General features: G+C 42.5%; 1 protein-coding gene and 1 pseudogene across 1 annotated transcript; both read right to left on the reverse strand.

Annotated features, from left to right (window-relative positions):
* Positions 1-946: 946 nt before the first annotated feature.
* LOC145935598 (protein GVQW3-like) lies at positions 947-1,420 on the reverse strand. The gene has a single exon (XM_083037090.1). The coding sequence runs from the start codon at positions 1,418-1,420 to the stop codon at positions 947-949; it is 474 nt and encodes a 157-aa protein (XP_082893216.1).
* Positions 1,421-5,260: 3,840 nt separating this feature from the next.
* On the reverse strand, positions 5,261-10,503 carry LOC145935599 (uncharacterized; annotated as a pseudogene).
* Between the last annotated feature and the right edge of the window lie 15,996 nt (positions 10,504-26,499).

Consider the following 26,499-nt stretch of genomic DNA (forward strand, 5'->3'; position numbering starts at 1 on the left):
TTTTTAATAAAAGGGCCACACTTTCCATTATATCGTTTAATTTCAAGTGCATAGCGTTTATTTCTTTCCACACGTGCTTCCGAAAGTCTAAAATTTACAAATTGAATTAGTAATATTTTTAATTATGTATTATAGCTACGAAAATAGCTGATATAATATTTTTTTATACACCTAACATTGAAAGTTGGCTTTTATAGCTGTCAATTGTTAACAGAAAATTAAACTCGCTGAGCGAGTAGAAAAGTCATTGCCGCTGAAAGCAAGCTGAAAGTAAATGGAGAATCGGAGAAATTTTATCTCTTTATAACGATTGTGATATATATATATATATATATATATATATATATACGAGGGTGGTTTGAAAAGTCCGTGCAAAAATGAAAACTACTTAATTTTTCGGGATAAACTTTTTTTATTTTTCAACGTAGTCTCCTTTTAGGCTTATGCACTTCGTCCAACGCTGCTCCAGATTGTTGATCCCTTCCAAATAATAAGATTGGTCCAACTCTGCAAAATAGGCATTCGTTTCCGCAATCACCTCCTCGTTTGAATAAAATCTCTTTCCCCCCAGCCATTTCTTTATATTGGGGAACAAGTAGTAGTCCGAGGGAGCCAAATCTGGAGAATAGGGGGGATGCGGAACGAGTTGGAACCTTAATTCCATCAATTTTGCGGCTACAACTACAGATGAGTGAGCTGGTGCGTTGTCGTGATGGAAAAGGACTTTTTTGTGGGCCAATCGTGGACGTTTTTCTTGCAGCTCGGTTTTCAAACGGTCCAATAACGATGAATAATATGCACCTGTAATAGTTTTGCCCTTTTCCAAATAGTCGATGAGGATTATTCCTTGCGAATCCCAAAAGACAGTCGCCATAATTTTCCCGGCCGAAAGAACGGTCTTCGCCTTCTTTGGTGCAGACTCCCCGCTGGCAACCCATTGTTTGGACTATTCCTTGGTCTCAGGCGTGTAGTGGTGTATCCATGTTTCGTCCACAGTGACGAAACGACGCTTAAAGTCCTGTGGATTCCGCTGAAACAGCTGCAAACCGTCCTTGGAACACCTCACACGATTTCGTTTGTTGTCAACTGTGAGCAATCGCGGCACCCATCTTGCGGATAGCTTTTTCATGCCCAAATGTTGATGCAAAATATTATGTACCCGTTCACTCGAGATGCCCACAGCACTAGCAATCTCGCGCACCTTCACTCTTCTATCATCCATCATCATATCATAGATTTTATCAATGATTTCTGGAGTAGTGACCGCAATAGGGCGTCCAGAACGTTCAGCGTCACTTGTGCTCATATGGCCACTCCGAAAATTTTGAAACCACTTATAAACTGTTCTAATGGAAGGTGCAGATTCACCATAATGTTTATCAAGCTTCTCCTTAGTCTTCTGAGGCGATTTGCCTTTCATAAAGTAATGTTTTATCAACACGAAATTCTCTTTCATCCATTTTTTGGAAATTACTCGACTTTCTCGATTCAAACGAACGCCAAACACAGAGAAATAGATCTGGCTGAAACTTGGTGTGTGTTCTTCCAAGATATGCTACTAACTAAAAATAATCCCGATACGCACCAGTGGTGCCATCTCTCTGACTTTGCACGGACTTTTCAAACCACCCTCGTGTATATATATATATATATATATATATATTAATATACATGTGTACACACACACACACACACACACACACACACACACACACACACACACCCACACACACACACACACACACACACATTTATATGTATATTAATATTAAAGAATACAAAAAAATTAGAGATAGATAGAATGAATAAAAAATTGATGAATTTATAAATTTATTCTTTTAAGATGACAATAAAAATATATTAAAGCCACAATAAAAATACATTTGTGACATTCATTAAAGTTAAGAGCAAAAATAAATATTAATTATTTGTTAAAGCACAATTATATTTTTAATAACAAGAGAAGGAGAATATTTTCTATAATATAAATTTAAAAATAAAAATATAAATGTTTTAATACAAAAAATATTTTTCCTAAACTATATTACGTGTAATTATATTTTATGCAAATTTATTCATATTTGTATATTATATATAATTTTCATAATTTTAAAATTTTAATGTATTATATACAATTGTAATATTTTATGGTACTATTACTAATTTACTTACTATGGTACTATTACTATTATTTTGGTAATATTACTAATTTGATATTTACATATTTGTTCATGAAACTTACTTTTATCTTGTATTTTAATAACTTACTTGATTATGTTTGTCTTGCATTGCAACTACTTAGTGGCAACACATACATATATACACATACTCATTTTTATTATACACTGTAAAAAAAGTAATGTATTACATAAAAATATGTAAAAGTACATAAATGATAAGTGTAAATTTACACGATAAATAATGAAAATATATAAATTTTATACTTATTATTTATGTAATTAACATATTTTTATGTAATATATTAAATTTTTTACAGTGTGCACTAAGAGCAGGTACAATACATTTTGAAGGTCATCGATACTCTGTTTCGGGAAATGGAGGATGGGTACGATGACCCGATTCCTGAAAGAGAAGTGGAATGGGACGAGGAGCTGATGCATGTCTCGAGAGGAGAGCTGAGGGATACCGTCAGGAAAATCAAGAGCGCGAGAGCGTCGGGACTTGACGGCGTCCCGGGACGGACATGGCACCTTGCTCACAAGGATCTCCAGGATGAGATGAGGGACCTGTATACCTCATGCCTCAGGGGAAATTCCCCCCGGTATGGAAGGAGGCAAATATAATCCTCCTTCCTAAAGAGAGCAAACTGCGGGACAAACCCTCCGCATACCGGCCGATATGCCTTCTGGACGAGGCGGGCAAAATCCTAGAGAGGATTATTTGCGACCGCATCGTCCGGCATTTGGCCCGGGAGGGCCCGAACCTCGATGAAGATCAGTACGGGTTCCGGGTCGGGCGATCTACAATTGACGCAGTCAAGAGAGTGCGCTCAATCGCGGAATCCGTCATGGAGGAAGGCGGGGTGTTGCTGGCAGTATTTAGATATATCTAATGCTTTCAACACCCTGTTCTGGCGTCGGGTAGGGGCGGCGCTGGAATACCACCAGGTGCCCCCTACCTAATAGCGATGGTTCGGGACTACTTCCGGGACAGGAAGGACGGAACGTAGAATGTCGTGTGGAGTTCCGCAGGGATCCGTGTTAGGACCGCTCCTGTGGAACATCACGTACGACGTGGTCCTGCGGACTGCCCTCCCTTCCGGCTGTCATGTCGTCTGCTATGCAGACGACACTTTGATCCTGGCCGGAGGGAGAAACTGGGGGGAAGCTATAGTCAAGGCCAACTTGGCTACTGGGAGGGTGGTAAACACCATTCGGGCGGTAGGGCTTAAGGTGGCGCCATAAAACGGAGGCAACTTTTTCCACAACAGAAGACATGGGGCGCCACCAAGAGCCCAAATACGAGTTGTCGACACCCCGGTCGAGGTGGGGGCCCATCTGAAGTATCTGGGCCTCCATCTGGACAGTCGGTGGACGTTCGGCGAGCATTTCCGGCAAATCTCCCCCAGGGTGGAGAGGGTGGCCATGGCACTGAGCCGCCTCTTACCTAACCTAACCTTGGGGGACCCGCGGAAAAAGTTCGCCGACTGTACGCTGGTACTGTGCACGCCATGCTTATGTACGGTGCCCCCATATGGGCGGAAAAGGTAGTGGCCACTCGGCGTCTGCGCGATGTCTTGAGACAGCTACAGCGTCGGGTGGCTAACCGCATATGCAGGGGGTACCGGACAGTGAGCTGGACGGCGGTGGGGGTGCTCTCAGGAGTGCCCCCGGCGGAACTCCTAGCCCGCATGTACTCTGAGGTATATACCAGGGTAAAGGAGCTGCAGCGGGCGGGAGTTCTCGTCACAGACAGTATCAGGCGTAAAGTGAGGGGGCAGGCCCGACGTGTCCTCATAGAAAGATGGCGGGGCATGCTGGAGGATTCCAGCTTGCCCGGCCAGAGGACCATCGAGGCCATAAGACCTCATCTCGTCCACTGGCTGGACAGATCTCAAGGAGGTGTGTAGTACAGAATGGCGCAGGTGCTCACCGGACATGGTTGCTTCGGTGAGTACCTGTGCCGAATCGGCAAGGAGAAGTCTAGGGTGTGCTGGTTCTGCGACTATGATTGCGATACGGGGATGGGCGGGGGAGAGGGCGGAACTGGCGGCGGCGGTGAGCGGGGGACTTGTCCCTGCCCACCCTGGTGTTACGTCCGCGCGGAGTCGCGGGGTATAATTCGCGGAATATATTTTCACGAACAACGTACTCGGACTATTGCGCAAGACAACGTCGCTTTTCGGAGATTTACTTCCGGGGATTGCCCGCGACGGAGGCTATCCGAATATATGGTCACGCGTCCAGAACGCATAGATACAAGAGTGAATAGGAAACACGAATTTGCGTTGTTTAGTTAGAGATATTCTGGGTACCTGTCGAACGAGTAATTAATCGCGTGGAAAACGGTCACTACTGTATTGCCGTCACTGTTCGTGTAGGGAGTTTCTTCTCCGTCGAGATACTTTAGATATGCGATTTGACACACAAGACAATGGTGGTGTGGGTCGCGAGTTTGTGTCAATCTGTTCAAATTACACACGGAACACGTTATCCCGGTGGGCAACTCACCGATTATGAGGAGGTGCTTTACTGAAATTACCCAATTGGACTTTTCGCTTGTGCTTAATTTGAAGTAACAACGTATGCACAACGCGGCGTCCGTACCTAGATGAATGTACCCTGTGGCACGTTGACAATAAATCGTCTCGACAGTCTCGATTGTCTCGTATTCCTCCTCAAAGGGTGGAATAATATGGTTGGAAAAACTACGCGGACACATGAGTAATATATTGTTTAAACAATTAAAGCGTGTTAATATTGGAAAATATCCGTTTTCTTACTCTAGCACGAAAAGCGAAACCGGCCAAAGAATTTGGAAAGAGAAATCGCTCCTTTGTCTTTTTTTTTTATGACTGACCCTTTTTTCTATCGGACCCGAGTTTCACTTTTATGACTGACCCCTTTTTTTTTATCATGACCCGAGTTTCACTTTTATGAGTCTGTAGCTACGTACTATTTTAGTTTGGTTTGCCCGTTGAAAAAGTTGTTCATTTACAGTTAAAATAGAACGTTATTGTTACTTTTAAGTGAAACCGAAGGATCATAAGTTGACGAGAGATATTTCTTTTACTTACCTTTTAGTCGAGCTTGTAGTTGGTGGGTGGCAGTTCCACGATGTTTTGGAGTGGCTTCTCGTATTGCTCGTGCAAAGCTTCAGCTCTGCGTTGGAGGTAACCGGATTTGCGGGGGTCGTTTTCTGGGATGTCGACTGGCGGGGGCTCAGGTTTTTTGATGTCGATTTGCGATAATTTCGCGGGCCACTCTCTTAATAGCACGTGTTTGGTGAATAATGCCTCGTATTCAGGATCGTTGTAATAATCTGTGCCAATAATAGCTGAATATTCGTTTGGTTTTGCCGGGTGGTAATAACGCGCGACTATTCGACGAAGCTGATTCTTCCTTCCTGCACGGCGTGTCTTAGGCATTATAAATCATATAGAACATTCTGGAGACTGTGTTACTTTTACAATAAGTCGACGTGCGGCGGTCCTCACTGTCGGTTATTGTTTCGGTATATGACTGTGAGCGGGTTGTCCTCTCGAAACAGTCATTACAGGTTCCAGAATTTAATAGAAGAAATGAATTGTTTAGCAAGGATGAGCGGTTCGTCCTCTCTAAATCGCAGCCTAGAATTCAATCGATAATAATTTATTTAATAAGTAATTATACGACACGTGCACGCTGGAGAAACAACTGAATTTAGAGATTTTGAGAATGAATATAAGATGTAGAACTAGAAACGCGTGAGGTTAAAGATGAGGTTGTATTTTCAAATAAATATTAGAATTGCTAATATAAAACACACAATTTATTTAAAGTTAACACTAGACGCACTTACTACAAAAAATCAAATCTTAGAGTTAGAGCTTATTATTAGATTTAGAATTAGAGTTAGAATTTGAACTAGGATTTAGAGTTAGAGAGCGTTCGGAGTAGAACTGCTCTGGTTAGAGTCGCGATTAGAACTGACTAAGTTTGGGACTGATCTGAGGTCCTTCGTTTCGGCGGCTCGGAGTTGCGGCGGCCCATGGTGGGGGACGCTTGCCGTAGTGGAAACGCTCACCGTGGTGGGAAAGTTCCTAGGCGCTACGCAGCGCCACGTTTAGGCACTAGGCGGAGTTAGACATCATGGCCGTCGCTGGCGCGCTTTTCAAAAAGCGCTTAAGGGACTTAGAATTATTTGTATGAGAAACATAAGAAAATGAAAAATGTTTAGCGGCCGGACACTGGTGGGTAAAATGTTGGGAGACGAGCAGAAATGGAGGGCGGTCTCCTCCTTCAACGAAAAAGTCATGTCGCAGAAGGAGGAGACGGAAAGGGAGAGGGAAAAGAGCGGGAGAAGGGGGAGACTTGTTCTCTCTCTTGAGTCCCGGGAGGAGAGGGACGACCCCTCCTGGCTGCCCAGGCGAAGAGTGGTGGGGGCCAGGGGAGGGCCGGGCCCCGTCCCGCCCTAGACGATACTGGGGTGGGATGAGGTCACCGGGAGGGAGTGCTGGACACTTAAGTCCGGCGCTCTGCCCCCGGAGACCTCGAGGGAGAAACAAGGACGGATTCCCACGGCGTAAGCCCTAGGGAGCCGCCTGAATCCTGAGGAGGGCCCTCCGGTTGGCGGTCGGATCCGCTGCCCCCAGTGGGGAGCGGAAGGGGCCGCGGCCGGAGGGCGGGGGGGCCGGGGCTCGAGCGGGAATACTCGAGCCCCGACCACGCCCCCTCCAACACCAATGGGAAGGCGTGACGTGGAGCCGGTGTCCGCTCCGCGTCACAACCGGGTGGCATTCGCACGATGGCGGACGGGGAGGTGTCTTGGCCGCAAGGTTAAGGCATCTCCCCGGAGAAGGCTAGGCGGGGGGGGCGTCCAGACGGCATGGGATACCAGCACCCCGGGCGCCCCCCAACCAATGCCCGAGAAGGACACCCGCTGGGGTTTTAGTGCGGTAACATTCTGTGGCTTATCATGGGGAAAACTTTGGTTCCCCCTGGGATAAGCAGAATGAGTCCCACATAACCCATGTTCTCATCCCGGAGGCATGGGTACCTATAAAAGGTTTCCCCAGCGAACCAAAAAAAAAAACAAAAAAACAAAAAAAAAGGTACAATACATTTTTGTATTACATGTATATCCCCACATTATGAATATTATATATAAATATTTACATATAATCCATTATCCAATTCAACGTTTGAAAGGAAACCTTAAACTCGGACTTTCATACGTGAATGCATGATCTGTAATAAAAATCAATATTTAGTAAAAATTAATTCAATAAATACATAACAAAATAAATAAATAAATTTGGGAAGTGTGGGACATTTTTCAACAAAATATACTTATTTATTTATATTTTACAAATATATTTTGAAACGTATTGTAGATATAGTACTCTTTTGAAAACAAAAACATGTAAATAATGAATTTTATTTTAAAACTAACTGTAAGTAGTACTCTTTGAAAAACAGAAACATAAAAATAATGAATTGTATTTTAAAACTAATTAATTGTAAGTAGTACTCTTTCACAAAAATATAAACATATAAATTAAAAATTAAATTATATTTTAAAACTAATCAACTGTAAATAGTATTCTTTTAAAACCAGAAACATGTAAATAAAAAATTGTCACAAAAATTGCACTACATATATAATATTACATTAAATATTATTACTTAACGTAATAATGCATTGCCATTGTTTTACTCGCGAATGCCGACTTTTTATTAATGCGAAAGTTTTTAGAATGAATCTTTAATCTAAATGTTGCATATCGAGTTATAATTTTGTTTTTTAATTTATGACATTCGGGTAAAGTATACGTTATTTCCTTAAATTTGTTAATAAAAAATTCTCGCATATTAATATCACTTTTAAAAACTAACTCATATGATCTAAATATCATATGATCTAAATATTTTTTCCATTTCAATAAAGAACTGAAAGGTTCTTTCATTAATACAAAACAATGTATCTTGTTTAAAACGTTTTAAGCCGTTAATTTATTGTAATAAGTTAGTTTTGCTCTAAAATTATCCACACATTTCAAACATTGTTTACACAACGTCTGGGAGTTTCCAATACTTTTAATGATATATCCGGCAATATTATGTAATATATTTAAATCGACATGACTGGATTGTATATCTCGTATTGATGAATTAGGAATAGGCCAATTATTTTGAACTATTTCTTCAGTGTTATTTTTTTTCAATTTTTGAACGTCTAAAAAATCTGGCAAAAATTCACGATCATCATTATCATAACTACTGCTCGTCATCTTATTCATGTATTGTGATATTGTTGCTAATTTTAAATTGTTTTTAAATTGGAGAGCATTTAAAATTGAATGTTTCATTCGAAGTATCGAAAATAAGTTTTCGATACAATCTTGGGTGAATCTACCACTGAAATCAAATTTATATGCCCGTTCATTAATTAAATAAGTTGATATTTGAATTATCGACATTGTTGATATAATAATACCTTTTTGAAAAGGTTTCCAGTCGCCTTTAATACCAAATTCCAATAAACTTATTAATTCAACAAACTCGAATAGGAAATTAATAGTTTCAATATATTTTTCTTCGTTTTGTTTACTAATAGCAAATGTAAGACTTCTAGAAGTTACAATTTTAAACCATTTAGCAATTTGTTCGACTAACCAGGATGTTGTTTTCAATTCATCTTTATGAAATTCATGAGCTAAAAATTTTAGAGCAAAACTTACTTCTTGGCTTAAAACATGGCATGCATTTTTTACTTTCATTTTTGCAAAATAATTCGAAGTTTCTAAATATTCTTTGCGTAACTTTGGTGCAAGCGAGAAATCGAAATTACTTTGTGCATGTAGTATTTCATCAAAATGTTTTGAACTAGCAACGTTTGTGGGTAAATTATATTTTTGAACGAATTTTGAAGGAATTTTAATAATAACATGATTTAACATGCCCTCTTTAAAATTTTTTAAAGCGTGACAAACATCATGAAAGAAAAAAAGATATCGATTTGAATCAATCGGATGTACACACTTGTTTTGTACTGAAGAATATTTAGAAACATTTATACCAAATTCTCGCCACATCGCTTGATTTGATGGGCCCATATCGGAAACAATGCCTTGTACATACAGTCCTATTGCACTTGGTTTTTCAATTATTTCGACAATTATCGTTTTATATATTGCTCCGTCAGAACTGTTTCCGGTATAAAAATAGGCGATGATTTGTTTCCATCGTTTAGAAATGCCAACGAGCATGAATACTAAACATGCGTAGCAATTGCTTGACTATCATGATTTGGTAAAGTAACATTGCCTACATATGTATTAGTTGAAGTATCATAAATTTTACTTGCAGTTATACTGATTTCATCGAGTACTATTAAACAATCTTTATCTATATCATTCTCGAATTGTGAAACATTAATATTTAAAAATTGAAAGATTTCATCAGATACTCCACTTTGAAATTTCCAATTTACTAATTTTCTGTGTAATGTTCGAATTGAGGGTAATGGAAAATTTTGCCTTAATAATTCTTTATACCCAGAATAACCGCAAGCAAATTTCAATTGAAATGCCTTCACTAACGTCTTATCGCACCATTTTGGTATTTTCTTATATTCGCGGTTTAATAACTTTATTTGATCGCTATTCAACAAATTTTGGAGAATTTTTGGATATTGATTATTAATACATATTTCTTTTTTAGTGCCGTCAGTTTCCTCTTGAATAGCATTTGTGCTTGCTTATGATTCTTTTTCATAATTATTCTTCTTTATAAGTGATAGGCCTTAAGAGCCGAACGCGGATGTTGATGCGTATTCCAACGAAATTTAATTTTTCGCTGGAATTAAATTAATTGTGCACAGGGCACGAATTTTTACTACTTGGTATACTGCCAAGTCTTTTCTTGTATGGAATAATCTCATACTTGAGATTTTTATTCCATACATCCCCTCTAACCCCCCTAAAGAATTGGATGCGAGAGAAAAGTTAGAGGGGATGTATGGAATAAAAATCTCAAGTATGAGATTATTCCATACAAGAAAAGACTTGGCAGTATACCAAGTAGTAAAAATTCGTGCCCTGTGCACAATTAATTTAATTCCAGCGAAAAATTAAATTTCGTTGGAATACGCATCAACATCCGCGTTCGGCTCTTAAGGCCTATCACTTATATATTTGTATTTTAATACGGAAGAGCCTTAATAATAATTCTTATTGATTATTCTTCTTCTTTCACTTCTTATAAAAAGTTGTTCATATTTTTTGGATTGTTCTTTGTAGTGTTCAAGAGAGTTCCCATTATCAAATCCCATATTCTTCATTATGATAGACATTAGATGAATCTTGCAAGTTTACTGGAGCTGAGAAAACAGAGTGAGATATTTCCGAAACAGGTTCAGTATCCGATATAACATCTTTATTTGTCTGAACTGGATAAGACTCCCTCATTTCTTTAATAGATTCGGACTCGGACAAAATAATTTCTTCTCCCTCAACCGGATTAGGTATTATTTGTGAAATAGGTTCGATCAGGTACAAATCCTTCATCGCTTTCAGCTATTAATTCAGAAGCTACCATGATTTCTATAGCTGGTTCAGTATCAGATGACGCTAAAATATAAATATCAATATTTAATATAATAAACTATGAAATATTACAGTTTATAAATTTCTATTGTATTTGATATACTGATATGAAAAAAATATTTATATAAACCATGAATATTATTTATTGTAAATATTACGAATTAATGAAAAACAAATATTAATTGATATATTATTTACCTGCAAGTTTTTCATTCCTTTGAATAACAAGTTCTCCAAAAATTGTTGGTATAGCTGACTATTTCAATTTTTTTCTTCCATCAACGCGAATTTTTTCCCACATATCAGCCGTGAAATGAAACTGTAAAATAGAACTGTATTAAGATTTTTTATTTTTAAAAACTGTAAACCTATTTGAGATTAGAGTCACTAAATTTATCATTAAGTATGCTTATTTAAAAAAAATCTCATCATCAAGAGAGTTTAAATTATAAATTAAGAATTAAATAGAAAACATGTACCTCACATAAATATGAATTTTTGTTTGGAATCCTGTAATTCTTGAATTCTAAATGTCCACCAGCATTGTCTATCCATATTTTTCGACGTTCCAAATCTTGTGGAAAAGTATGCATCATTGCACCTTTTTTAGATGAATTGTAGCATCCAGAAGCTACACAATTCGGCATTTTCTATTTTTCATATAAATACAAGATATTTTATATATATAGTTATTTATTATGTATAGAAGATATAAGAATGTAACATACAAATATAGATTTTTTCCTCTATCACACAGCATTTTTAAGCACTTTTATTTTATATTTTTTAAATTTTACAATATTTACCTTCAATTACAGTTCCTTCAATAAAAAACGATTTGCATGTCTCCAATAATGAACTGTCACATCAATGCGTTGATGAACTTGATGGGTTATTTTCTAAGGTTAGGTGTCAAGCTATGCCGGAAATTTTACGGAAAATGGCGGAGCCAATCACAATGAGGAAGCGGTATTGGCACAATTCTACTTATCGGAACTCTAATTTTACAGTAAAAAACTAAGGACGTAAAATACCTAGTATTTTACATGCCTAAAACTAGGTAATTTACATAGAGTATTTTACCTGCCCAACCCTGCCAAGCGCCACTCTTCTCCTATCCCGCCGAATTCTCCGCTCTCCATTCGTACCGCCTGCGCCATCTAGCCTCCTTTTTTTCGACATCCTCTCCCTCTACCTTGCTTTGTCTCCCCGACACTCCTCGCCATCATCTTCGCTGCCTTTACTCCATTCATTTTCCTTTCCTCTGTCCTTAATCCTGCATCTCTTATCTCACCTTCATTTCCTCCACATCCTCCCCTACTCTCTTATCCATTCCTCCTTCTCTCCACTCTCATCTCCGCCTCCTCCGATCTCACACCCTTCCTTAGAACAGGAGCACGCGAAAACACCTGTCACTCACGCACCGCCATATTCTAACCTCCAATTAAATAATTATAATAACATTAATAATAAAATAATTTATTATAATTAATAATTATATTATACGAGTTTAGAATAATTGACCAAAACTAGCTTGAAAATGATTTATTAACAATTCACGACGTTTCGACCATGTGGTTGTGGTCCTTTTCGAGTGAATATACTGAAATTTTACATATATATGGTTAGATTAAATTATTTATACAAAATCATGAACAAATCCATAAGAAGAAAAGCAGCAACTCACAAATAGACGATGATTAAATTGTATCTCACAGTGTCACATTTATGTACGTTAAAATGGAAGAAATCACAAAGTTAAACAGCTTAAAAAGAAGCAAGCAACATGTCATGACGAACGATCGTCAATTTCTGTTAAAGTATCAGATAAGAATAGCTAAACGACCTTTATTATTTTGTCATAAATATTATTTAAACTCTCTGTGTCCTTTTGTGAGTTGATCGTGTTGTCGAATTTTTTAATGAAGAACATCTCTGCTATTTCTCTCTTTCTTACATTTTTCTCGCTATATAAAATATTATATGTTTTCCAATCGAAATCATGCCCGAGATCCGATCTGTGTTTACTTACGACGGAATGAGATGACGGATGTAATTTAATGTTATTACAATGTTCTTTGACTCGTGTGCAAAGATGTCTTTTTGTCTGGCCTATATATGAGGCCGTACAATCGCTGCATTTTATTTGGTAGACTACATTCGTATTTCGATCTTTAGGTAGGATATCTTTACCCCGTTTTATTAGAGTATTAAGTTTTTTAGGTAAACTATAGACGACATTTAAACCAATATTTTTTAATGAATATGCAATATTGTCAGTAACGTCCCTAACATATGGTAACGAAATGTATGGAATTTTTTCCGGTGGTTCACAGTCCATGGTGCTATTTGTATTGTTATTGTACTTTAAAAAATTGATTCGTTTATGTATAAAACGTTTAATAATTTGTTTAGGGAAACCATTGCTTAAATTTGGCGCAATTTTTATACGCGATTGAAGCCATTCTTCAGTCAACCAGTTTTTGCTTTGATGGACAATTTTACGAGCAAATCTTCGGTAGTCCGATGGGATCCCCGTTATCCCCAATCTTAGCTGACATAGTTATGGATGATCTCGAATCACACTGTTTAAATTCGTTTTTGCGTTTCTGTATATTACAGATATGTCGACGACATCTTCGCTATAGTAGCACACACAAAAATAAACGAAATACTAACTACGTTTAATAATTACCACGAACGGTTACAATTCACATACGAAATCGAATGTAATTCTTGAATTAATTTTTTGAACACTACTGTCATTCGTAGCGGTAATAAACTTATAACGAATTGGTATAAAAAAACCTACGTGGTGGGGTAGATACATAAATTATTTTTCGAATCATCCTTTCAAATACAAATGCAACACTATCTATAATCTCGTTGACCACGCGTTACGTTTATCTGACGACCTTTTCCACACAGATAACATTAAAATAGTCAAGAATATTCTGTTAAACAATGGTTTCCCTAAACAAATTATTAAACGTTTTATACATAAACGAATCAATTTTTTAAAGTACAATAACAATACAAATAGCACCATGGACTGTGAACCACCGGAAAAAATTCCATACATTTCGTTACCATATGTTAGGGATGTTACTGACAATATTGCATATTCATTAAAAAATGTTGGTTTAAATGTCGTCTATAGTTTACCTAAAAAACTTAATACTCTAATAAAACGGGATAAAGATATCCTACCTAAAGATCGAAATACGAATGTAATCTACCAAATAAAATGCAGCGATTGTACGGCCTCATATATAGGCCAGACAAAAAGACATCTTTGCACACGAGTCAAAGAACATTGTAATAACATTAAATTACATCCATCATCTCATTCCGTCGTAAACACAGATCGGATCTCGGGCATGATTTCGATTGGAAAACATATAATATATATATAGCGAGAAAAATTTAAGAAAGAGAGAAATAGCAGAGATGTTCTTCATTAAAAAATTCGACAACACGATCAACTCACAAAAGGACACAGAGAGTTTAAATAATATTTATGACAAAATAATAAAGGTCGTTTAGCTATTCTTATCTGATACTTTAACAGAAATTGACGATCGTTCGTCATGACATGTTGCTTGCTTCTTTTTAAGCTTTTTAACTTTGTGATTTCTACCATTTTACGTAATTCTACCATTTTACATAAATGTGACACTGTGAGATACAATTTAATCAACGTCTATTTGTGAGTTGCTGCTTTTCTTCTTATGGATTTGTTCATGATTTTGTATAAATAATTTAATCTAACCATATATATGTAAAATTTCAGTATATTCACTTGAAAAGGACCACAACCACATGGTCGAAACGTCGTGAATTGTTAATAAATCATTTTCAAGCTAGTTTTGGTCAATTATTCTAAACTCGTATTATTTATCTACTAGCGACTTGAACAACCAATCAATAATTATATTATTTAATAAATAATTAATATTATATTTTTCTTCTTTCTCTCTCTCTCTCTTTCTCTCTCTCTCTCTCTCTCTCTCTCTCTCTCTCTCTCTCTCTCTCTCTCACTTATACTATCTCTATTCTTTTTAAAAATAATCTTTTATATTATCCTCTCTTCCTTTCTGTCGTTCTTTCTATCTCTTCTTTTTCTGCGTGCGTGTCTATTCTTCGTTTCTTTTTAAGCTGTAAATAAAATATTTACAATAAAATTAAAAAACAAATAATATTATTAATACTTAATAACAATACTATTACCTAATATTTTATCCTTTTCCTTCTTCTTTCCTTTTATCTTCTCTTTTATTCTTTTTCTTTCTCTCAATCTATCTATTTATCAATCTATCAATCTTTTTCTCTCTCTTTCTTTTTCCTATTTGTTTATATTTCCTCTTCTTAAATTTTAAAGAAATACTTTTATCCTTCTTTCTCTTTCTCTTTCTCTCTCGACTTTTTTTAACTATAAATAAAACATTTATCTGACAATAAAAAAAAATATATATATATAATTTGAAATACATAAACAATATATTTGCAATATTAGTGAGGAACTTTTATTGCAAAAAGGCGACCTCTTTATTTAAATTGTTAATAGCTAAATTTTATCCTTAACATCTCTACATTAAAACCAAGAAGTTACAGAATGTTATCTTTTACATGATTACTTTTGCATGATTTTAATTCCACCATATTATTAAGCGCACATCTAATATGGAGATAGAATAAGGTGTCATTTTTAAATTGTAATAAATAACATTTTTTTTGCGTTTTGGTTACTTTTCGCTACAGTGCACAAAATTTAAACGCAACAATGCATGATATGTTATTGTTAGATACGAGTAATCATCCGGTGCTTAAATATCATCAATAGCAATTTTTTCGCAATTATATAAAGAGTGTATATACCTTCTTAAAACTTATATAGATTTATATTTATATAAGAATCTATTTATATCCTGTGCCTCATCATATATTTTGTTATCGATGGTTTCGTCATCGGTTTTGTCATCGGTTTCGTCATTGATGGTTTCATCAGAACTTGGTTCTTCGAAAATTAACTCTCTTAAAGATTCTAAATGAAGTTGAAGCTCCCCATAACTTGATCGATTGTTTTACTGCAATATATAAAATTGATAATATATTAATTATATATGATTTTTAATAAGAATCAAACATGTTTTTAAATTTATTATGATGGATTCACTGATTATGTTTTATATGTATCATTAAAAATTGCACATTCATCATAGATACTGAAAATTATATAGGTCATCTTCTCCTGGTTGGTTTTCTGGAGAGCTAATTGCACTTATTAGAGCCAAGAAGAAAGCTCATTGCAATTATAAAAAGTCTGGCTCACTTACAGATTACCTCGAGTTTTTAAATGCTAGATCGAAATGCAGGGCTCTCTCCAGAAAGACTTGGAGCGACTACGTGCGGAGTACTGAATCTGCTATCTCTAGAGACGCAAGGATTTTCTGGAGCTTTGTCAATAACATTCGGAACAAAAATTCGTCTCCCTCATGCATTCGAGCTGGTAATGATCTTGTTGAGAATGATCTGGCTATTGTGAACTCTTTTGCTGATTACTTTGAATCGGTGTACGCTCGGGATAGCTCCACATGTGTGGATTTTGTGTATGAGTCTGACTTGAGCTTAATAAATATTGATATGGGTATTGGAGAGGTCTTTGCGTATGTGAACGGGCTGGATACAGGTGCTAGCCCGGATATCGACGGCATCCCACCGATGTTTTTTAAATCATGTAACTTCATTATGGCCAGAATACTATGGTTGATTTTTTGTAAATCGTTGTCACATTTCCATCTGCTTGGAAAACATGTATCGTAACCCCGATTTTTAAGGGTGGCGATAAGACCTTGACCTCCAACTACAGACCGATTAGCAAACAATGCATCATGTCAAAGATACTTGAAAATATTCCATGAAATTGTCGCAGTTGCTAAAAAATATTATCATAAATGAGCAGCATGGTTTTATGAACTCGCGTTCAACAACTACCAATCTAATTCTCTATCACGACTACATTGTCACGGCTCTGGAAGAGGGCCTACAGGTGGATGCCGTTTATACCGATTTCAGTAAGGCGTTTGATAGCGTGAATCATGCGATCTTGGTTAGTAAACTGCGTGCTCTCGGTGTGGGTGGAAGTCTCTTGGAATGGTTGGCAAGTTTTATTTCGGACAGATCCCAGATCGTTAAACTCAATAACACCTATTCTCGCAACATATTGGTTGCATCGGGAGTCCCCCAAGGGTCACACTTGGGCTCTCTACTGTTTAATATTTTTATTAATGATATAAAGCAGGTATTTGCTCATTCCAGATTTCTGCTTTATGCCGACGATCTTAAGATCTTCAGAAGGGTCTCTAACCTGAGCGATGCTCTTCTGTTGCAGCGGGATCTGCGTGGTCTAGACTCTTGGAGTAAAAGAAATGGATTGGATTTTAATGTCGCAAAATGTCATGTCGTTCACTTCAGTCGGAGAAGGGTTGGCTGCATTCATGAATATGATTTAAGCGGTACCCATCTCACTGCCGTTGACTCCATACGTGATCTCGGAGTAATTTTTAGCAGCGATCTATCTTTCGACAAACATATCTCTCATATTACAACGTCTGCTTTTAAAAAACTTGGCTTCATAAACCGTTCGTGTAAACTGTTTTGCGACGTGAAAACGCTTAGGCTTTTGTACTGCTCCATTGTTAGGCCGCAACTGGAATATGTCTCAATTATCTGGTCTCCCTTTTACTCGAGCCGGAGCGCCTTATTGGAGAAAATTCAACATTGTTTTCTTCGTAGGATTAGCTATAAGCTAAGGAAACCGATGAGCATCCTTGATCACGATTACGACCATGTGATGAAAGAAATGCATTTTATAACCTTAAAAGATCGTAGGGTTTTGTTGGACCTGGTCTTTATTTCTAGGATAGTGAATGGATCTATTGACTGTTCGGAATTGCTAGAGCGCATCGGGCTTCATGTGCCTGGTAGAACGCTTCGATCCAGTCAATTGTTTTCAGTGGAGGCTCATCGTACATCCTATGGTATGCATAAGCCGCTGAATCGCCTTTGCTCAATGGCTAACGATTTTGCGCCTCACATGGACTTCTTTAGTATGGGTCCAGTTGCGATAAAAAGGGCCTTTACTCGTTGTGTTGCTTAATCAGACTCTTTATTGCGTTATTATCTAGGCGTATTTAATTTAATTCATATCTCGCTATTTAATTTAATTGTATCTCGCTATTTTCGTGTTCTCTTGCGACTGTGCTTTCTTTATATGTACTTTTTTTATGTATTTTTTTGTATACTAGAGGGATCTTTTCCCGTTAATGGAATTAAATTAAATAAATAAATAAATTATTAGACGTATACACAAATATAAAAAAGATTAACAGAAAAATATAGTAGTGATACTAGGCGGGTTCTAACCCATGGGGTAATCAGGGGGGTGAGGAACGAAGGGGAACCCGTGGCGCGGGGGAATGACGTCACGCGGGGCGGGGGAATGACGTCACACGAGGAGGAGAAAGCGTCCGCGATGTACCGCGAGGGGTCCGCGGGGAGGGGGAAGCGTCCGCGATTTAGGTGCCGGGTCCGCGAGGGGCCCGCGGGTAGGGGGAGGCGTCCGCGAGGTTAGGGTCCGCGAGGGGTCCGCGGAGAGAGGGGAATCCGCGAAAGACCGCGTGAGGCTTTGTTGGCGAAGGGTCCGCGGGGATAGAGAAACGCGAGAGCGCGAGGCGCACGCGAGAGAGATATCGCAAGAGAATGATGACGCACGCGAAGGAGAGAGATAGCGTCCGCGAAATAGTGCGAGATGGAGAGGTAGCGCAAGAGAGGTGTTGCATCGAGGCGCATGCGAGCGCAAGGAAGATAGCGCCTGCGAGATAGTGCGAGATGGAGAGAGAGGTAACGCGAGGCGCACGCGAGCGAGATATCGCAAGAGAGGCGTATATGCAAGAGCGAGAGATGTTGTGAGTGATGATGCAGCGAAGGAGAGCGCTAGGCGCACGCGAGAGAGAGATGACGCACGCGAAGGAGAGAGCTAGCGGTCGCGAGATAGTGCGAGATGGAGAGGTAGCGCAAAAGAGGTGTTGCAGCGAGGCGCATGCGAGCGTAAGGAAGATAGCGTCTGCGAGATAGTGCGAGATGGAGAGAGAGGAAACGCGAGGCGCACGCGAGCGAGATATCGCAAGAGAGGCGTATATGCAAGAGCGAGAGATGTTGCGAGTGATGATGCAGCGAAGGAGAGCGCGAGGTGTTCGCGAGAGAGATTTTTAAAATTTTTTATACTTACAATAATATTTTTAACAATAATTTAATATTTTTTATGCTATTCTTAATATGAGGGATGCAAGGAGAGGAATTATTCTAAAATAAACTATTAATTTTTTAATATTTAAAATAATATTAAAGTCAACGTCTGTTCATATAACGAATTATAACATGCAAATCTCGATCGAACCTCAATCAACCACCTTCGAACCTCGATCGAACTACATTCGAACCTCAACCAACCACCTTCGAACATCGATCGAACATCGATCGACCACCTTCGAACATCAATCAACCACCTTCGAACCTCGATCGAACACCAATCAACCACCTTCGAACCACTTTCGTACCTCGATCAACCACCTTCGAACCACTTTCGAACCACGTTCGTACCTCGATCAACCACTTTCAAACCACTTTCGAACCACGTTCGTACCTCGATCGAACCATGATCGAACCACCTTCGAACCACTTTCGAACCACGTTCGTACCTCGATCAACCACCTTCAAACCATTTTCGAACACCACTCAACCACCTTCAAACCGCAATCGAACATCAATCGAACCTCGATCGAACATCAATCGAACCTCGATCGAACATCAATCAACCACCTTCGAACACCAATCAACCACCTTCAAACCTCGATCGAACCTCAATCAACCACCTTCGAACCACTTTCGAACCATGTTCGTACCTCGATCAGCACCTTCGAACCACTTTCGAACTACATTCATACCTCGATCAACCACTTCAAACCACCTTCGAACCATGATCGAACCACATTCGAACCATGTTTGCACCTCGATCAACCACCTTCAAACCACTTTCGAAACTTTTTTTTGTTTTTTCTTGTGTCGCTGTGGAAACCATCATGGTACCCTCGCCCCCCGGGTAGGGAACGAGGGTTATGTGACTCCTTGTTCCCCTTGGCCGATCCACGAGTGGATCGGTCAGGGGGCCCAAGACCTACCTCAATAAAGCCACAGCGGGTGTCCTACTCGGGCGTTAGGCGTGGGGGACGGCGAGGATGCTGGTATCCCATGCCGTCTCGCCGCCCCCCGCCTTTATCCTTCTCGGGGAGAGCACCGTCCCCGAAGGGACGATACTCTCTCTCCGCCATCGTGCGGACCGTACTCGGTTGCGACGCAGGGCGACACCGACCCCACGCAGCGCCCTCCCAAGAGTTTGGGAGGCGGGGTCATGGCTCGAGTAGCCCGCTCGAGCCGCCACCCCCCGCCTCCGGAGTGGTGCTCCCTCCTCTTCCCTAAAGGGATAGAGGATTCGGCATCCAGCCCCGGAGGCCCTCACCGGGGGGGCCCTCTCGGAAGAAGAGGGTCCCCCCCTCCGGCGTTGTTGCCCTCTCACCGGTGCCTTTCGGCTCCCGGTGAGAGGGTCTTCCCGCCGCATCTTCGTCCTAGAGGGGAGGAGGTCGCACCCCACGGTGCCGAGCAGGAAGCGCAACACCGCAGGCGCGCGACTCCCTCTCCTCGACCCCCCCGGTTACAGCTCCCTCCGCTCCCTTGGGAGTTAGGATTCGGCTGCAACCGAGGGGGTTACCCTTTCTCGCGAGGTCTACGGGGGGGAGCCCTGGGACTTGAACGTCCCCAGCCCCCCTCCCGGAGACCTCATCCCGCGTCAGTGTCTGACGCGGGTATATCGGGGGCGTGCCCTCCCCGATTCCCGCCACCACAAACGGGCAAGCCCGTCGATGGCGGGAAAAGAGGGGGCCCGTCCCCGCCCTCCGACTCCGACTCTTCCTCTTCTTCCTCTGAGAGTCGGGCATTGTCTCTTCCGGCTCTCTCCCTTTCTCTTTCTGCCTCCTCCTTTTGCGAGAGCACTCCCTCGCAAAAGGAGGAGAACACCCTCCATCTCTCTTTTGACCCCACAATTGCCGACACCACCGTCGGCAATGTGAGGTCCTGTCCCACTGCAGCCATCAGGTCAGCCCTTTCGCCCACCCACGCGGGACAATCCGCGAGGGTGTGTTGGGCGTCATCCCTTGGATGACTGCAGTGATGACATTTTGTTGTCCTTTCCTTCTTTATACGACCCAGGTACTCACCGAAGCACCCGTGTCCGGTGAGCACCTGGGTCATCCTGAATGTTACGCCCCCATGTGCCCTGCTTAGCCATTCCTCGAAGCAGGGCAGGACAGCCTCAACGGTCCTCCTTCCGGGCAGCCTTGGATCTTGTAGGCTGCCCTTCCATCTGTCGATGAGGACTCGTTTATGGTGGACCCTTAAAACCTCGCGGGTACGGTCCGCAATAATCTCGCCTGCCGCCTTCAGCTCGCATATACGCCGGTAAACATCAGCGTACATGCGAGCCAACAATCCTGCTGGGGGCACTCCTGAGAGCACCCCCACGGCGACTCCGCTCACTGTACGGTAGCCCCGGCATACCCTACACGCCACTCGCCTCTGGACCCGGTTCACCGAGTCCCTTATTTTGCGAGTGGCGCATAGCTTCTCCACCCATATCGGGGCTCCGTACAGGAGCATTGCATGCACCGTACCCGCGTATAAACGACGAACATTCTCGTCTGGCCCACTCAGGTTTGGTAGAAGGCGGCATAGCGATATGGCCGCCTTCTCCACCCTCGGGATCAATCAACGAAAATGTTCGCCGAAGGTCCACCGACTGTCCAGGTAGAGGCCCAAGTATTTTATGTGGGCCCCTACCTCTATGGGGGCGTTCTCCACCCTGATTATACATCTGGGTGGCGCCCCGTGTCTTCCGTTATGGAAAAACACCGCCTCCGTCTTTTGGGGCGCCACCCTAAACTCCAGAGCCCTTATAGCTCTGGTTATTCGTGCTACCGCCAAGTTGGCCCGCGCCACGCACTCCTCCCAGGTGTTCCCCCCGACCATCACAAGTGTATCATCCGCGTAACATACGGTCTTGCAGCCGGGGGAGAGGGCAGACCGAAGGATACCGTCATACGCGAGGTTCCACATCAGGGGGCCCAAAACCGACCCCTGTGGAACCCCGCACAATACCCTTCTTTCCCTCCTGTTGGCCTCTTTGTCTACATAGATTAGTCCTCTGTCGCGAAAGTAGTCCCCTATAATGGCAACCAGGTAGGGAGGCACTCTATGGTAACGTAGGGCCTCCCCCACCCGGTGCCAGGGCAGGGTGTTAAAGGCGTTGGATATGTCCAACGACACGGCCAGTAACACCCCGCCCTCCTCCATAACGGCCTCCGCGACCGAGCGCACGCGAAGTATCGCATCCACCGTTGAGCACCCAGCGCGAAAGCCGTATTGATCTCGATGGAGATCGGGACCCTCCCGCGACAGATGATGAACGAGGCGGTCCGCGATTATCCTTTCAAGGATTTTTCCCGCCTCGTTCAGTAGACAGATCGGCCTATACGCCGATGGTGACGTATGTGGTCTGCCCTCTTTACGAAGGAGCACGATATGTGCTACCTTCCACTTCTGGGGGAATGTTCCTTCCCTGAAACAGTCCGAGTACTGTTTAGCCATAAGGTTGGCCAAGTCCGTGTGGGCTAATGCCCAAGCCTTGCCGTGAATGCCATCCGGTCCTGGGGCTTTCCCCTTTTTTATTCTCCGGATGGCATTCTTCAGCTCGCCTACCGTGACCCTTACCTCGTCTTCGACCCACTCCTGCTCCACTCGCGGGATTGGATCTTTATTCAGATCCCGCGTCGGGAACAGGGTGTCTATTATTTCGTCAACGAGGCAAGGGTCTCTGTCAATGGGAACGCCCCTCCTTTGAGTTTGTTTAGCACCATTCTATAGCGACGCCCCCATGGGTCTTTATTTAATGTGGCGAGTAGTTCTTGCCACGCTTCAGAGTTGGCCTTCCTTATGGCTATTCGTAGAGCGTCCCTCGCTTCCCTGTAGACGCTCCACTTTTCTTCGTACTCGGCTGTCCCGATTAGCGCGGGCCTCCTTCTGCGGAGCACTTGCCTTCTGGCTTGGTCGGAGACTTTTCGCAGATCCGCGATAGCCTCCGACCACCAGTATGCTTTCTTGGGTGGCCGGTGCTTGACTCGTGGCATTGCAGCATCAGACGCCTTTACTAGCGTCCGCTGCAGCCACTCCACTTGTTCTGTCAAGCACCGGTCCCCTTCCTCCATCTCCATCAATTCTATATTGATGGCCGTCATGAAGTCATCCACGTTCAGCTTCCTGAGGGTCCACCTGTTGGCGCTGACTTCCCGGAGTTTGCGACGCTCCGCGACCTCTCTCGGAATGGTGGTAACGGAGAACATAATGTATCTATGATCACTTAATGTTTCCGTCTCCGTTACCACCCTCCATCCTCGTTCTTTCCGCGGGGCGGGTCGCCCACGTCAGGTCAACAATGGACCCGCCCCGCATTCTGACGCACGTTTCCGTCCTTCCTCTGTTTAATAATACGAGGTCGCATCTCGCCGCCCACTCCAGGACTTCATCCCCCCGCCGATCCGTGTGCGGGGAACCCCAGACGCCTGACTTGGCGTTAAAGTCCCCCGCCACTATGACCGGACGAGGGTGATGTCGTCGTATTTGTCGCGCCAATATATTCAGTCTCCTCCTAAACTCCCTGTTTCCCAAACTGGGTGGGAGGTAGACACTAACTATTATGGTGGACCCCCAGGAAGCTATGACAAAGCCTCTTCCCGCTTCTTCCATTTGCAAGGGGGGGGGGGTGACATTGCCATATGCCTTCTCACAATTGCGGCTGAGCCGTCCAAACTCTTGATCCAGTTTGGATTGTTCGGAATCCTGTACGGCTCAGCCACAATTCCTAGCCCACAGCCCCTCTCCGCCATTGATTGGTCAAGGAGGGACTGTGCAACCTTCGCGTGATTCAAATTAGCTTGAATAACTTTCACCATTCTATTTGGCAATGTCACCCTCCGTACCTTCCTCCTCCGTTTCCATAACGGATGATCCTTCTTCTTCCAGAGACTCCTTTATTCGCCTCTTCTTCTTCCCTCCCTCTGGGAGTTCTTCCTCCTGTTTCCTTCTTTCCTTTATCCTTGTCCTGAGAACTCTTTGTTCCTTGGCGGGTTCTGAGAGTGTCGAGATTTCCCCACCATTCGGTGGAGGTGAGATTCTTTCACTCCCGGTTCCCTCCTTTCCTCCTTGGGACGTGGAGGCTTCCCCACTCTTTGGTGGAGGCGAGGCTTCCTTGTTCCTTTTGTCCTTTACCTTGCTCGGAGTTCCTATCACCTTGCCGAGCTAGACTCCTCTCCTTCCTTTCTGCACCGGTATGCAGGACTTTCCCCCCGTTCGGTGATTCGACGGGAGGTTCTTGTCGCTACATACCGGGCATTTTAGCACAGCTGTGCACTTTCTGGCCTCGTGTCCGTTTTCTCCGCAGCGATAGCACCTATCGCTGCGGTCTTCTTTATTCGGACATCGCTGCCGGACGTGTCCCCCTTCTAGGCATTTATAGCATTGTAAGGGTCGATTCTCCAACATTTCGACCCTTACAATTGCCCATCCAATTCTGACTTGCGCTGCTGCCAGCATTCTGTTAGCCGCTGTTAGCGGGCATCGAGCCCACACCATTCCTTCTCCGTTCGGGGCTCTTTTGATATCCCCGACTCTTACTTCTTCCTCCTCGCAACCCCCTGTTTCCGAGATAGTTCTCCTTATCTCTGCAAGGGTTGTGGAGTCATCTAGCCCTCTGATGCGTATTTCCGCAGTTTTCGTGGGGCGATCGATTCTGACCCCTTCTTTCCCCCCTATTTCCTTTCTGAGCCTGATGGCCAGGACGTCCGCCAGTTCCTGGCTGTTTTTGCCACGGACCTCGTATTTTATGGCCCCTGTGATCGCTCTTGTAACTTTTAGGCCTTCAATCCCCATTCCTCTTATGTCAATTTTCTGACGTGCCTCTCGCGTGATCTCCTCGTACTTGCCCGAGGGGCAAGTCAGTGTCACGGCTGCCGTCTTAGGCTCCTTTCTTCCCAGAGTTTTTGTGGCCTTTTTCGGTGGTGCTTTTTCCTCCCTTACTTTCTCTTTTTCATTTTCCTCCGCCTTTGCCTTCCTTTTGGTTTTCCTGGCAGTCACTACCGCCCACGTTTCCCCTTCTTTTTGTTCCTCCACTTTGGGTTGTGCTATCTTTGGTGTCCTTCTCTCTCTGTCATTTGTTTGGATATCCTTCTCCACCCTATTTGACGTTTGGGGTTTAGCCTTTTTCCCCTGTGCAATTGGAGCGGTATTATTCTTCCTCATTGCACTTATCGCCAGTTTGGCCGGAGGGTTCAATGTTGTTATCGAAACAATCCTGGGTTTTTCTTTCCCGGCCATGTTCCTTCCCTTCGATTCTGTTTTGGGTTGTGGTAGTCTTGCCTTCTCCCTCTTTTTCTCAGCGTATGTCTGAGTAGGTATCCCTAGCCCCCTTTTGTCTAGGGCCCTCTCTACGATTCCCTCTATTTTGGTGATGAATCTGATTTCTCGATCCATCTTCTCATCCTTTTCCCTTGTCATTTGGATCTGGGTTTTCTTGCTGTCCTCGTTTGCGCTTCTCATAGGCCCCCGAGCCTGCCTATCCTTTCGCGCACCCAGTGCCGGGAATTCCTCCTCATTGAATATTGTTGTTGGGGGTGGTATTTCCTCCAACCTTTCTTGTTTTTCCCGTAATGTTGGGGTCTCCCCATCATCCGGTGGCTGTAAGATTCCTGCCTCCCTTTCCTTTTCCAGGAACTTCCCCACTTTCGGGTGGAAGTGAGGTCCCTGTGTTCCTCATTCCTTCCTTTCTTACTTGAGATGAAAAGGCCCCCCCGCTTTCTAGCGGAAGCGAGACCTCTCCATCTCTTACTCCTTTTTCCCCTCTCCTGGATCTTGTCCCTCTAGGTATAGTTTCCCACATTTCCTCATCGCTTGACGGTATCTGCTTTGCTTTCTTTGTTGTGTCTTTGTCCTTCCTTCGGAGTTTTGCTAGCGCTTGTTTGAGGTAGATGTTTTCCCCCATTACCAGCCTCAGTTGTTTCCTCATCTCCTCAATTTGCCTGCATTGCGGTATGGCCGTAGGAAATTTGCGCCTTGATCGCTAGCACCGTCGCTGCAGCACACATGTCTGCTACTGCCTCCTTGGCTTGCTTGATCAAGGTCCCCTTCATGTTCCCCGAGTCTACCGCTACCTTATAGATTGCAGCGGCTTTCTCGGAGACTAGAGCTTCCAGATCCAGAGGGGGAGCTTCATGAAACTCCCACTGTTTCTCCTCTATCCTTTCCGCAAATTGTTTAAAGGACCTGTAGTATCCTGGCTTTACGGCCAGATTCATAATATCCGCCTCTTTTTGCTGTTCATCCAGTTCCTTCTCCCGGGCTATTTTTTCTTTCTTTGCCTGGAACTCGAAAGTTGTGGGTGGTCTTCCTGGTCCTTTCTTTTTAATGCCGGATATAATTTCCGCGTTATCGGTAAGTATATCCGTGTCCTCCGTCTCGTGCTCTTTTTCGGTGTCCGACAACTGTTTTGCAGCACTTCTATTGCCGACGGA

Source organism: Prenolepis imparis, unplaced genomic scaffold (assembly GCF_030444845.1).
Source record: "Prenolepis imparis isolate NDT839.2.m4 unplaced genomic scaffold, iyPreImpa1.0 SCAF_4, whole genome shotgun sequence".
NCBI classification, from domain to species: domain Eukaryota; kingdom Metazoa; phylum Arthropoda; class Insecta; order Hymenoptera; family Formicidae; genus Prenolepis; species Prenolepis imparis.